Here is a 15,582-nt window from a genome sequence, read left to right on the forward strand (position 1 = left end):
AATTGCTTTTCTAGGAAGGAAGGGCGGGAGAAGGCAATGGCACCCCACTCCAGTACTCTTGCCTGGAAAATCCCATGGATGGAGGAGCCTGGTAGGCTGCAGTCCATGGGGTCGCTAAGAGTCAGACACGACTGAGCGACTTCACTTTCACTTTTCACTTTCATGCATTGGAGAAGGAAATGGCAACCCACTCCAGAGTTCTTGCCTGGAGAATCCCAGGGATGGGGGAGCCTGACGGGCTGCCGTTTATGGGATCGCACAGTCAGACACAACTGAAGTGACTTACCAGCTTCGCAGCAGGAAGGAAGGGCAGTCCAAGTTCAGGAAACAGCACAGGCCAAGACTTGGAAGGGTCAAAGGATTGGCTTCTTTGGGAACCAGGGAGTAGAGTTTATTAGTTAAGAGTATGTGACTGGGGTGGCAGGTGAGAAAGGATGAAGTGGTTCATCACCCCCTGCCTGCTGCCTGTGGAACATGGTAGATCTCTGAAGTGGATTCCTTATTCATCCCCATCTTAGATGAGAACATCTGATCTCCAAGATGTAATGAACATTCACTATGCACCCTAGGCAATGCAGGGGAATCCTAGTATGAGCAAATCTTTGTACTCCAGAAATTTATAAACCAGTACATGAAGGTCATGAAGAGTAAGTATCAAGAAAACTCTAATCTAGGAGCAATGCATTCAGGGTCCTTAGAAGTATTTTCTAAAATGTATTTTAAAAAGTTGGATTTCATAGAAGGAAGTCAGATCTTTCAGTGAAGAAGACATGGATGAAGAAATCAGGGAAGACATTCTGTCGGTGGTAGCATAGGAGACAAGTTTTACATGAAAAACTGGAGGAGGGCATTCCAAGGGAAGGATTTAGCCTAATTAAGATGCAGAGATGGCTCAGCAGGTACTGCCCATGGATTCCTAAACACTTCCCTGAGATTTGGAACCAAATATATTTCTTTGGCTATCTTTGCTACACAGAGCTGAGGAAAAAACATTTTGGTTCAAGCCTGTTTTGTGTTTTCTATTACACTAGTAACTGTTGCTTGGTGGGCTTGCTGCTGGGCAGGAGGTGTGGAGGAAGGGGAGAGTGGACAAGAAAAGTCTGACGGGTAGTGACCCACCCCAGAACTGGAAACTGGCAGCCTGCTTCCTGTGTTCTTAGTAAAGTCCTACAGTCCAGGGCAGTGACCTGGGGCATTTGGGCTTAAAGTCTGCTGTGTTTACATAACCACACATTCCCTATATAAAGAGGTCCTTGTGAAGTCTGCCAAATCTGTCAGTTCTAGTCACAGTCAGTTCCAACAAGCACCTGACCAAGACAACTGAGATCAGACTGGGGGTGTGGGAAGGAACTGGTCAAACTAGTCGGGCAGTTTTATTTTTACTGAGCAACATATTTTTAACTGGGGGAAGGACGCTAATACTATCTAATCTCTATGAAACTGATGCATATGTACACTGTCTCCTATAATCCTTTTAATAATAATAGCAGTATTAATTCAGATGAGTAAACTGAGGTTCAGGGATTAAATAACTTGCTCAAGGTCATCTAGCTGGTAACTGCTGGTGCCCACGACGAGTCCACAAATAGCTACTTCCTGCCCCACTGCTTGTTGTTCTGTCTCCTTAGACAATTGGCAAGCTCTCCATTTTAACCCAGGAGACACTTCCCTGCAGATGAAGCTTTAGTCCGACCCTGCTTGTACACTGCCTGAACTTTGACAATCTAATTTCGCCTCCGTGCACTTTTAACACTCCTCTGATGAGTTCTTAATGCTGCTACCAAGAGGTCTTCTTGGTGTCACGGCTTCCCTTTCTCAAGATGAAGTCTATCCGTTCTATTTTGGAAGACAACCCAAGTCTGTGCTCTCAGCTTTCAAGATGTTTCCCGAGATCCTCTCAGTCAGCTTCCCATTCTGAACCCTCTCAGATGACACATCCTCTCTTGGGCTCTCTGGCTCACGGTCTTAGCCCTATTCCAACTCCTGTCAGCAAGTCCTGCCCCAAGCCACACCCTCTTCTAAAACATTCTCTCTGCCTCAGCCTACCAAATTTGCACCTGGCGTTTTGGTTCCTATATTTCACTGTCTCCAAAACAAACTTCTCATTGGACTTAACTCTGGCTTCTCCAAATTTAATCAGCATTGCCCCTTCCCAGCACCTCTGCCTGGGGATAGCACGACAGATCCTGCTAAGACAGAGGGCACGGTGTCTCTGCTATTCAAGTCGCTGCTTGGCTTTGCTCCATGGTCTGTACATTCCTACTGCCTGTTTCTTTCTATACAGTCTCTCAAATTATTAATGGTTTAAAGTCAAACACTAACTCTTACATCTGTAATATAATGCAAAAAAAGAGGTATTTAATAGAACAGTTTAAACTGAGGGTGTACTAGGCTGTTAAAAGCAACAATATAACTGCTCCATCTGTCAAAACAGGACAAAACAGAACAAAAAGCCCACTCCTGCTGCTCTGCAATGCAATTTCCATATTTTTTTATAAGAAAATTCATCCTAAGAATGAAAATTCTATCAATTAAATATAAAAAAGGGTTCATAATTCATCAAAGACTATGAATTTTATAAGCCAGGAACTGTGCTTTAAAAAAAAAAAAAAAAAAGGCCAAGTATTACTCAAAAGCTTACAAACTGCAAAAGGTTAAGTACAGGCTAAAACTCCATTAGGTTCCCAACTTGATCAGTTTATGTAACTCAGAAGGTGGAAAAACTTGGAATCTGGGCCTAAAACAACACTGAATTATTTCCATCCAACTTACGCTACAAGGAAAAAAAATGTGAAGTTTGGAAACTTTCCTTTCAAAAGCCAGATTTAGACAAACTGAAGGAAAAAGGAACGAGATGCCGTGAGTCCAGCCCACTGCAGCTTCACAATGACCTATTTTGCCCTTTTCAAGGAGAGCTCTCTTTCCTATTCCTTAAACAGCATCTGCTTAGCTAGTCAGCTCAAAGTCAATGTGAATCCTACGTGGCCGGGTTTATGCCAGCTTCACAAACTATGTTTGTATTGTGTAAACTTCCATGACTGTATGACCTTGGTCACAAGGACTGGCAGTTAAGTCAGCCTGACCAGTGTGGAGAAAATACATGATCAGCAGAAATGCCACTTAGAAGTACATACTTTATCCAAGGTGGGCAAGAGGCAGAGAGCAAGGCCCATGGGTCACTCTTGCATAAATAGGCGTGACTGTCACAGTTCCGTCTACCTGGCTGTGCACCTGAATTGCTGGGGCCGATGCTGGCTCTCGTGTGGGCTGAGGATGCCAGCACCACCGAAGTCTCAACACAGTTTCAGAGCCATGTGGCCAACTGCCTGTCCAACATCTGCAGCTGGCTGCTGGCCTTGCCTTTGCCCCAGAGGTCTCTGCCAGCAGGGGTAGTGCAGCTGTGCTCACTGCCCAGGAGATGCCAACTCCTCTCCCTGGCCTCAGCCCCACCACAGGAGGTGAGACTGTTGGCAGCATGGGGAGCAGCTGTTTGGTTCAGAACCAGGGGCAGAGGCTGAGAGTAGGCAGACTTTTTTTTGTCGCTCTAGTAATAGCAACTTTGGATGTGGGCTATTCTCCCAGGAGGTGATGAGGGAGATTATGAGAAACACATCTACTGTCACAAAAGTTTGCCATGCCCAACCTAATCTTCCCACATGCACAGCACCACGCTCAAGGAAGCAGAACTATGCCATTTGCTTTATTTTTTATTAAGCACTCAAGGATTCTACGAAGAAGGCAATGGCAACCCACTCCAGTACTCTTGCCTGGAAAATCCCATGGATGGAGGAGCCTGGTAGGCTGCAGTCTAAGGGGTCGCTAAGAGTCGGACACGACTGCGTGACTTCACCTTCACTTTTCACTTTCATGCATTGGAGAAGGAAATGGCAGCCCACTCCAGTGTTCTTGCCTGGAGAATCCCAGGGATGGGGGAGCCTGGTGGGCTGCCATCTATGGGGTCGCACAGAGTCGGACACAACTGAAGCGACAGCAGCAGCAGCAGCAAGGATTCTAAGGTCACTACCATTAGGATGGCCTATGTCACAGCAAGGGGTTAAAAGATGAACTGAACTGATCAGATTCCTTCTCTCTGGATTCCAACTAGAAATATGAAATCAATTTGCCCCCTGGAAGCACAGAAAGAAGCACATATGCAGAGAAGAGCTGACTCATAATAATGCAGAACATTACAAGGAAGAATTAATAGTGCCTACTGTTCAAATCCCTGCAGCCTGCCACCCCCGAGCACAGTCTCCATGACACCTGGTTGTATCGTGGCTCCTATTTTGGGGCTTTCCTTGTTCCTCATAACCATAACCCTAATTTGAAGTAGCACAAGAGAACTCTCTGATCCTTGCAGTCAAAGATTTGCCTACAGAGCAATGCACTCATGTGCAGAAACAGCCTGGCATCACCCAAGAGGCAGAATCCCCTGGTTAAGCTACAGCTAAAGGGCAGCTCAGACCTACAGCCTTCACCTAAACCAGCTCTTTGGAAATACCCTCAGCTAGTTAAGTGTGACCAACAGAAGAGAAGAACTCAGGAAAAAACCAAGGATCACTTTCAGTTTTAAACAGCTATGAAAGTGTGCCCATGGATCATATAGCTTAAGTTGCTAAGTTTTATATAAAATCCAGCCTTGCAAATAATAGCATAAGTTATCAGACTATATAGTTTAAATCTATTTACCTTTCCCACAAATTACACACCCTAGCAAAACAAAAACTACTTTTTTTTTTGATAATTCACCAGGTGAAATAGTATATACTACTGGTCAGCCAGGTTCAAGTCTGTCTAATAAGAGATGTGTGCTCTTAGCAAAAGACACATCATGTCTTTGAGTCCTGGCTTAAAATAAAGGTTGGATTAGAATGAGATGCTCTTTAGGGTAGCTCTAACATATGATGGACTCTGCTTCTCTCTGCACAAGTAATGAACTCATTATTCACAAAGATAAAATCCACTCATTTAGCAAATATCTGGGGGCTAGCCACTGATACAGGTGTGCAAGGTACTGAGTATACAGCAAAGAACAAAATCCCTGGTCTTATAAAATTTACACTCCTAGCTGGAAAAAAAAAAACACATACAATTTTTTTCAGGTTGTGATAAGTATACCTTATCACAAGGAAAAATAAATAATGAGGGTGGAAAATAAAAATAAAATGAGAGTGAGGATTAGAGAGCAAGAGAATAGAGGGGCTGCTATTTGAGATATGGAAGTCAGGAAAGATCTCTCTGAAGGTGACATTTCAGCAGAGTCTGTCTATGGGAAGAGAGGAGCAATCCATTTAGAAATCTGGGGCAAGACGGTTTCAGACAAAAGGAAGTTTCAGACAAAAGACTAAGACCCTGAGAAGACTTTGTGTACCTCAAGGAAGAGCAAAGGAGTCAGTGTGGTCAGAGAAGGTAAAGCAGAAAATGACCGAAGATGATGTCAAAAAATACCCAAGATTCAACAGACGAAGAGGACCCAAGAGGAAAAGGTTTAAACTTCAAGTACAAGAGCAAAATCAATGTGATTTCTGGCTTCTGTAGGGGTCCATTACATTCCAAACACATAGGCAAAAAAGGTAAGTCCACAACTGCAATGTACCATTCATCTGACTTAAAACTAAGCAAAAAAATGTGCTGCAGATGTCCAAATTAGCATAAACTTCATACAGAAAATTGCTTTGGGAAGCCATGTGATATCAAATCCGGAGTCATTAGGACTTCCATTTCTTTCAACTCTGGTTAAGCTTCTGCTGCAAATTTATCCTAAAGAAGAACCATACAAAAGGATATATTAACAGAAGCATTATTCATAATAGCCTACATGACAAACAAGCAAGTAAATTATGGTGTAATAAGTGAGGCAGCCACTTAAAAAATAAGAAAATTAAGCAGAAACATGGGAGGAAGGAGAATAAAAAACTGTATCTCTGCTATTATTATACTCCCACAAAAAAGATATATATGAATAAAGACTGGACGGAAACAAAAATGATGACAGTGGCTTTGCTAGGGAGGCAGAATTATTCTTTTTCCTTATAAAATAACACTTATTCACTGCAAAACAGATTGCTTTCTATTTCATTACAATACTAAGGCCTAGAATTAGGATACCAACAGAAATTACTATGATCTTGTACTTGACAAGAGAGCCACACGCATCTCTACTCCATGAAGGACTGCTCCGTAACCCTGGCGTATCTGTTGGTGCTGACTGTTCTTGCTTGAAGCTTCTTTCCTTTAGCCACCACGGTCACAGATACAACGCCAGTCCTTCACTCCCCTTCACCTCTGTTGCCGTGTCCTCTTTTTCTTTCTGGTTCCAGACAGAACTTACTCACGGCTTTTCATTTTCTTCTCCCTCCTCTCTATAAAGTTGACTCTCAAGAGATGTGTACCTCCAGCGTCAGACTCTTCCCAAATTCCCTAGCCACAATGTCAAGTGCCCATGAGGAATTTCCTCCCAGATAAGATGTGAGGACATACCAAACTGCATGTTTTTAATCAGATCAACACCACACACCAAACTGGTTTTCTCTCTATTGACTGTCCCACATGCAACAGTGCCGATTCTCCCATTCAGTGGGCCTATCGTTTAACACATGATGGTGAATAAATTACACTCTTCTGATTTCTTACTCTTTAAAATGGGGCTAATAAGGGCACTTATCTTGTGGAGTTTAAAATAAGATTAAGCACAGAAAATAGTAACCCACTGCCTAGCTGACAACAAGTCCTTAAATAAACATCTACCATCCTAATTTTCATTATTCTAACCCCCAGAATAATTATCATTATTTTACCTCTTTTATCCCTGTCTAGCTTTTAAGACTCAGGTCTTGCACAGCCCACAGTAATCTAACCTGTGCCCCTGCATGTATGGAAGTGTGAAGTCTTAACCACTGGACCACTAGGGAAGTCCCCAGCCTATGATAATCTATTCCTCCTCTGGATGCCTAGAATTTTTTTTCACTCATTTGTCATTAACCATAAGTTGATTTGTATTTTCTTTAATAAAAATAACATCACTCATAAACCTACTGTATGCCAGGATGATTTTAAGTACTACACATGGATTCATCCATTTTAGTCTTTATCACAACTTTATGAAGTAGGTACTCATATTACCTCTCTTTTACAAGTGATGCAACTAAGGAACAGAAAGGCTAAACATCATGCTTAAGGTCATACAACTAAGAGGTGGGGTAGCCCAGCAAGTCTAGTTCCCAAATTCATGGTCTTTACGATTACTTAATGTTTCACATCTGTGTTCTCATGTCTCCTCTGAAAAACTGCAGTCTTCTCAAAAACAAGAATGGTTTCCTCTCTAGAGCCCCACAAGGCCAGAGAGTATAGATTCTTCCACAGACAGATGGGCAACAAATATTAGATGGATTGATAATCTCAACGCTACTTGATCATTTGCACCAGGAAGCAGGCCCTCTATCACACTTAAATTGTTTTCTCACCATCCACTTGTAGTAACTATCTTCGAATTACCTTAGCACCCAAGCTACTTACATAGTGATGTTGATTAGCATTTTGTACGAATGCAGGGATTGGTTCATGTGCTAACATTTGGGAGAACCTCTCTTTCCAGCACTCACAATTTCAACTCTGCTATTTCGGAACTAAAAAGCATGAGGATGGAATGTCAGGAAAATTCCTCAATATTCTGACTAGCTGAATCTCTTTTCATCATCAAGAACCAAATGCAGAAAACACAAAGCAAGACTTTGGTTTAGTTTTATCAGTAACTATTTGGAAGTATGTTAAATTGATATTTCTATTTGACCCAACTCCATTCTGCCTTCACCCCAAACACCACAGAAATGCCTTTATATCTACTCTCTCTGGGAGACTAGAGCAACTGAGGGAAGGGAAAAAAACTGTATGTCTTTCCAAGGCTTTCTTTTGCATCATTTTCTCCTTCATCACAACATTCCAACCACCCTTCCTTCATTTCTTCAAAGGAAGTAAAGCCCTTTTCTTACTATTTCCCACATGGTATTCCCCTGGTTGAAAATTGCTTCCCTACACTTTCTAGCTAACTCCTCAATAATCAGTTCTACCTAATCCCTGTTTTCTCAAAGAAACTCTATATCCTCAGTCTAAACTGAAGTCCCCTTTTTAAAAGTCACTGCATTCTCCATTTTTCCTTCAGAGAACTATTATAGTTTGTAACTGTGTTATTTTATGATTTCCCCCAGAGGACTCTAAAGTTCAGAAGGTCTGAGAATGCATCATGAAGACACAATATGATTTCCATGCTTTCTTCCTCCTTCATGTTCTCAGAGGTGCTGTGGAGAACACCAAGCAATGACCTGCTTGTGACCCACAGACAAACTGTTCCAGAGGGTTCTGCATATCCTCAAAGAGGTGATCAAATGCCTCAGTGCCTTTGTGCTGGTGAGAACCCCAGTCTCCATCCCCTCTCACTCTGCTGGCCCCACAACACTTAAGAGAACAGTTGACCTATGTGGTCACTGCTTCTTTACATAGATATTAAGCTCTCCATAGTTCAATGAAATGGCCATGGTTTGACAAACCGTACTCCAAATCTATACTGGCGTACCTGCTGGATACACGAATGATACTGTTTATTTCATTAGGCACACACGTTCTGAGAAAAAAAGAGAAGGACTTCATAGTGTATGGTTCTTATTTTCCTCTTATCTACACATAAGCCTAAAGCATAAAGCCAAAGAAACTGTGCCTAATGGCCAAGCTGCAGGGACCTAAGAAAAGTATAACTGACAAGAGGAGTATTACCAAAAAAGCACTGACCTGAATTAAAACTTGAGGAATTCAAAGAAAAGCAGAAACAGCACGAGGGGGCATTATTAACGAGGCACAAAACAGTTTGGAATAAACTACTTAGGTGTCCCCAGTGTTCAAAGCAATGGGCATGGAATCTCAAAGTTACTGCAACCTTGGACTAACACCAAATTTCTTTAGGTCCTTCCAAAATAGGTCAACCTTCAGACTTTGGCTGAAAGCAAAACACAACAGGAGCCAAAAGTTTAATAATTATTTCTCCTCCTTGACCCCAAAATCACCAGAGAGGCAAGCTGCTCTCTGAGGATGCAAGCCTGAGGACCAGAATCAGGGGATCCAGATTCTCTGCTTGGCCTGGCTCTCACTAGTCCATCTCAACACTTAACCTCGGTCGTAAAGTAAGGGCAACTTCTCTAATGTCCTACAAGTCTATGTTATTGCGCTGTTAAATAGGAAGGGCACCCAAACCATGGAGAGTTCATAGAGCTGCTAAGCTCTACACTGCTTATACCAACCCAAATGTTTTCTCTTTAACTCTCAGAGGCAAATTTAAGCGGGAAGTTCCGGAGATGATACACGTACCAAAAAGGCAGGCAAGAATAATGGTGGTCCATTATGCATAAAATATGAGCAGAGATGTGAAAATATTTAGCTTGGAAAAGAGAAGACTTGAAGGGAACTGATGTACCAAAAACATACGTCACAACAATGACTTACTCTGTTTTACTCTATTGGACACAACTGACCAATGGGTAAAGACTGTATGACCATATATATCCTTATTTTCACTGTTACTTTTACAGTGATCATCTCCAACAGAAGAACGAAATTTAATAATTAGTTATGTCTACACAGACTTCCTCTGAAATAAATGCCTCCTTTGTCACTGGGTGTCTCAGAAGGTAAACAATTCTCTGGGCTACAAAAGTCAATAAACTTTCTGCAAAGGGATTTGAGGGCCACATATAGTCTCTATTACCTATTCTTCTCTGTGTATGTGTTTTCACAACACTTAAAAATATAAAAACCATTCTGAGCTCACAGCTAAACAAAGAGAGTTTGTTGACTCGTGCTCTGCAGGTGTGCTGCCCAATAAATATGAGTCACATATGTAATTTAAAATTTTCCAATATCTACATTTAAAAAGCTAAAAATCAGAAACAGGTGAAGTTAATTTTAATATATTTTAATCCAATATATCAAAAAAAAACCTATCATTGTAACACATAAACAAAATTACTAATGAAATCTTTTACCTTTTTAAAAAATTAGTCTTTGAAATACAGTGTAGAGAAACAAGAGAGATGACCTTTCAACCAATACTGAATTCTAATGATTCAAATCAATAAGGAAAAAAAAGAACTGTCAATAAATGACAGCTGGGACAGCTGGCATATTACCTGGAAAAACAAAGGTGGATCTTTTCTTGTTCCTTACTCTATTATTAATCCCAGACAGAAATGAAATGTCAATGAAATAAAGTAAAATAATAAATTCAAATGGCTAGTAAGAGGAAAAATGCCAGAAAGGATGTTATTTTAACCATCAGATTGGCAAAGACTGAAAAAGAGCCATATCTCTAGATCATCAACAGAACAAAGTTTCACAAATTAGGTACTACCAGTGGAATATAAATGTGTATGATCTTTGTTAAGGGCAGCTTGGCAGTATGTATAAACATGTACCTCACTTTTGCAAATTCACCCTAAGATGTCATAGAAAAAAGCAAAAAAATGAAGGCACAAGGATATTCACTGAAGCAGCATGAGAAAAAACTGAAAGCAACTTAATGTCCTCAGTTCAGTTCAGTTCAGTTGCAGTCTTGTCCGACTCTTCGCAACCCCATGAATCGCAGCACGCCAGGCCTCCCTGTCCATCACCATCTCCCAGAGTTCACTCAAATTCATATCCATCGAGTTGGTGATGCCATCAGCCATCTCATTCTCTGTTGTCCCCTTCTCCTCCTGCCCCCAATCCCTCCCAGCATCAGAGTCTTTTCCAATGAGTCAACTCTTCACATGAGGTGGCCAAAGTACTGGAGTTTCACCTTTAGTATCAGTTCTTCCAATGAACACCCAGGACTAATCTCCTTGCAATCCAAGGGACTCTCAAGAGTCTTCTCCAACACCACAGTTCAAAAGCATCAATTCTTTGGCGCTCAGATTTCTTCACCGTCCAAAACCATCAATTCTTTGGCGCTCAGATTTCTTCACAGTCCAACTCTCACATCCATATATGACCAGTGGAAAAACCATAGCCTTGACTAGACGGACCTTAGTCGGCAAAGTAATGTCTCTGCTTTTCAATATACTATCTAGGTTGGTCATAACTTTTCTTCCAAGGAGTAAGCGTCTTTCAATTTCATGGCTGCAATCGCCATCTGCATTTGGAGCCCCCCCAAAATAAAGTCTGACACTGTTTCCACTGTTTCCCCATCTATTTCCCAGGAAGTGATGGGACCACATGCCATGATCTTAGTTTTCTGAATGTTGAGCTTTAAGCCAACTTTTTCACTCTCCTCTTTCAATAGGACTGACTAAACAAAACAAGATCATTAAGGATAATGTAAGTTTCTTATAGAAAGATGTTGACATTGCTGGGGGGAAATGCATGTTATTAAATATTAGCATATATACTGTGATCCCAATCATATAAAATTTTAAATTTCATATAAATGTATGTATTCATAAAGAGATATAAGAAAGATATTTAATAAAATGTATATAGTGATCATCTCTGACAGAGGTATATTTGGGTTAATTTTCTTTGGACATGATCATAGATGTGCTTATTTTCATTTTTAGTTTTTACAATGATCATTCTGCACCTTTTATCCCAGAATGATTTTTATAACCTTCTCAGAATGATTTTTTTTCCACTAGCACTCTTAAAAATATCTCTTACACATGTCTAAAGCACAATATTGTTGGTTGTTTATAAGATGTATTTGAAATTTAATTTCAAGAATAAATACATACTCAGTCTCGGGGAGGTAGAGGGAAGGTATCTTTTATACATGTCATTTTATAGAGTGTATCACATGCACCACAGCATGGTGGATACATTCTTTCCCTAAAATGACACTGCCTTCATTCACATGTACAACTAGTACTCTCAGGAACACCTTTTTATACATGTGACTTTACAGAGTGTATTACATGCAGTACAGTGAGATGAACTCATTCATTCACTGAAATACCACGGTTCTGACTCAACAAACCATTAATCACTGTTAAAAACATGTTTTAAATATTTCTTTAGTGTCATATATGTACCACAAAGTGAATACATTCCTTCACTGAAATAATCAGTGTGATGATTTTTATCTTTTTAGACTAATATAAAACTTATTTTTAATTTTAAAAAATTATTGGAGAGGATCGACAGAAGAATGTTAAAAGCAAACAAATAACCTTATATTTAGTGAATAAATTATTTCATAGGCAATAGAATGGGGAGAAGTACAGGTAACAAATGTAATAAACCAGACATAAAAGGAAGCGTCCTGCCATTCCTAGGCTAAGGTATAATTTGATTCTTGTACAAGGCACAGGAAGGACAGGTATTTAGACTCCATATTCTTGTGGTGAGTATTGTTACACAATAACACACATCAAAGCCGAATTCCTTAGAGAGGAAGGACATCCTTGAAACATACAGACCATAACACAAGAAGAAAACTTTCTCTGTAGCTCAAAACACTCTTCAATATAAATGTAGGAACATACCCAGAATTAATACCATCAGAAAAGTTCCCTAGATTCCACAAAATGATAAACTATAAACAAAGTGATATATTTTCATGCCCTCATAAACCATCAAAAAAGCCTACCAAAAGTAAGGAAAGCAAGGCTATGGAAAGGGAGTCAAGGTCATGCTACTTCACCCTCTACCCATCACCAGGCTAAGTCACTTAAGATACAGTCATGGACAAAGGTAATTTCATATAATGTCATTCTTCTTCTGTCACTAGAACTAGAACTGTCACTAGACTAAAACACTGTCCAAGTTTGGGGTTTTATAAGATCTATAAAACTACAGGGCTAGGCCTACAAATAAAATTTTATTCAAAATAATCTTTTCCATTGTTGACAATCCTCAAACCCTAGATCTTTTCTTTCAATTAATGAAAAGTTAGCCAAGGCTCCTTCACAGCAGACTCACAGGATCTCATTGCCAATAAAAGTAGATGCTATGAAACAATCAGTACGCTCCTGGGGGAACAGTCCCCAAAACAATCAACATTAAAATGATTTCTTAATGGGGGGGAAAGTCAAAAGCTATTTCCAGAGTTAAAATGCTGCATTTTATTGAACTATCATGCTAGTTCTCCAACCGGCGAACAGTGCAGACATTTTAAGCACATTACCTTTAGGAGGAAAATACGACTTGCTTTCAGCTTTGTGAGGCCAGTCTACGACAAGAGGTCCAAACCTGCGAAAGCTGGCAGTGATCTCATCTACAAAACAAAGAAGGAATGTTAGCAGAAGAGAAAAAATACTGCAAACAGAAGAGCATCAAAGATATCTTTTTATTTTAAAATGTTTTTTGAGAGCTGTTTTCTAGAGCATTCTTTACAGAAGTCAAATTTACTAAGTGAAATACCATTGTTAGAGGGGTACATTTGGTTATCTGCTATCAATCATGCAGAATGTGTTTCAAACTATAATTTACTTCCCTTCACTTTCAATAAGCCTAATATAAAGAATCTGGAAGAAAAAATATCTGACATTAGCGAAGGTGACTACTCTGTCAAGGAAAAAGAAGGCTGTAAAAATAGGAATGTTCTCCGTTTTTAGGAAAAAAAAAGGCAAAATACACAAAATATTTGAAATACATATCTACTTATGTGAAGTAATCTCTGAGATTATTAATCTCAGATTATTAATATCAGATTATTATTGTTAATATAAGATTCTTTTAGAAATAGATACTATTCTTTTGGTGAGGAGCAGGGACAATAAGTGACTTAAGGATAAGAAAAAACTAAAAGCCAATGGCCTCTTTCTCTTACACATATCTACCACACATCCTATAAAGAAAATGTTTCAAAAGGTATAGCTTAACGGACTTATCTTTACCTTCTGACTTTTGATTCAAAGCAGAAGGTTATAACTGAGCTCCTGATCAGGTTTAAGTTGCCACTCTCTCAGGACAGGGAAGCCTGGTGTGCAACAGGCCATGGGGTCGCAATGAGTCAGATAGGACTGAGCGACTAAACCACAGCCGTGATCAAAACCTTTGTCTTAGAGAAAAATCCAAGGGGTTTTCCATAAACAGGCATCTCTACAGATGAGATTAACACTAGTAAAAGAATAGTTTAGAGAAAAATGAGCTTTCAGCTGTGTACAACGTCAAAGCAGTAAACCTAAAGTAAAACCATTTCTCTCATGAAAAAGAGAAAATCATGATAAATTAAGAGAAATATTATAGCTTGAATAACGCTGGCAAAACAATTCTGTTTTACCAATATTTTTATAGCAGATCCAAAGCCTACTAGAACTAGAGTTGTTTTCTTCCCTTGAGTTAACTCTGTCACAATTCTATTTCATTCTTCTAGTCAACAAATATTTACTGACAACCTACTATGTGTTGACCAGCCTTAGGCACTAGTGAAACTCACTTTTGGATTGCTAGTATCTCAAACACATTATTAAGAAATATTCTAATTAGCCTCAATTGTTTCAAAGGCAAAAGGGGTTATTTCATTAACAGGTATCTACATTAAATTATGAAATGGTATGGTGTGATGGATAGGAACAAAGTTCTGGAATCAGTTGGATTTTGATTCCAATTGCACCACTATCTCTCTGATCCTTCGTTTCCTCATCTACAAAATGGAGTTGGCAGGAGATGACTTAGAGGAGAGCTGTGGAGGTTAAATGAGATAATATGAAGCACATAGCACACAAGGGGCTTACTGGAAGAGTTTCGTAAATATTAGTTCTCATTATCATTTAAAAATGTGACCCAAAATTAATAACAAGGAAATGAGAAGCTGTTTGGAGACTGCCATGTCTGAAGAGCAGACCAGAGGTGCAAAACCTCTTTCTTTTCCATCTATTGAGCATCCTCATCTCCTGACACTAAGACATTAAGGTCCTAAAGCCGTCTTCAAGAGGACAGGTAGGGTCAGATCACACAAGTAATAACCCTGGCCTTTATTAAGCCATTAGTGAGGGCATGGTACCTTCATCGATATCAGGAGGAAGGCCTCCAACAAACACCTTTCTAGAGTAGCGCTCTACTCGCTCCCCGTTCTGACAGCGAGTGGGAGAACTTAAGCCAGATGACAAAGACTGATCGCCGTGACTGTCGTCCAGGAAGGCATCTTCAAAGGGAAAGAGAGAAGATCGACCTGAAACAAATGCGGGAGTTTCTATGGTTAAAAGTGGTTTCCTGGACAGCACATGTTTTATTAGGAACCAAAGTACAGAGTGAAGCATTCCAAAAAATACATCTTAAATTGTGATTAATTTTTTAAGTACTTATTTATGTGGCTTTGCTGGGCATGCAGGTTCTCTGATCCTTAGTTGTGGCACATGGAATCCAGTTCCCTAACCAGGGATCGAACCCAGGCCCCCTGCATTGGGACTGCAGAGTCTTAGCCACTGGACCACCAGGGAAGTCCCATAAACAGTGATTTTTTTCAGTAGAATAAGCAACTGCAGACTACCATGTCTAGACAAGTTTATAGCATCAATTTTTAAAACAAAACTTTTTTATTTTGTATTGAGGTATGGCTGCTTAACAATGTAGTGATAAGTTCCGGGTGAACAACAAAGGGATTCAGCCATACTTATACGTGTA

General features: G+C 40.0%; 1 protein-coding gene and 1 non-coding gene across 4 annotated transcripts in view; both read right to left on the reverse strand.

The window, feature by feature from the left end:
- CPEB3 (cytoplasmic polyadenylation element binding protein 3) overlaps window positions 1–15,582 on the reverse strand; it is a 149,672-nt gene that overhangs the window by 58,808 nt on the left and 75,282 nt on the right. For 2 of the 3 annotated variants that reach the window (XM_068961515.1, XM_068961513.1), the window contains 2 exons: window positions 14,963–15,130; window positions 13,142–13,231 (listed from right to left, as the gene is read on the reverse strand). In XM_068961515.1, coding sequence (XP_068817616.1) covers window positions 13,142–13,231; window positions 14,963–15,130 — 258 coding nt within the window. The remainder of the gene's footprint in view (window positions 1–13,141; window positions 13,232–14,962; window positions 15,131–15,582) is intronic. The other variant, XM_068961514.1, reaches the window with a different exon arrangement.
- Window positions 15,326–15,398, reverse strand: TRNAG-CCC (transfer RNA glycine (anticodon CCC)). The gene has a single exon. It is a non-coding gene; the product is annotated as a tRNA-Gly (tRNA).

This window comes from Capricornis sumatraensis, chromosome 23 (assembly GCF_032405125.1).
Source record: "Capricornis sumatraensis isolate serow.1 chromosome 23, serow.2, whole genome shotgun sequence".
NCBI lineage: Eukaryota > Metazoa > Chordata > Mammalia > Artiodactyla > Bovidae > Capricornis > Capricornis sumatraensis.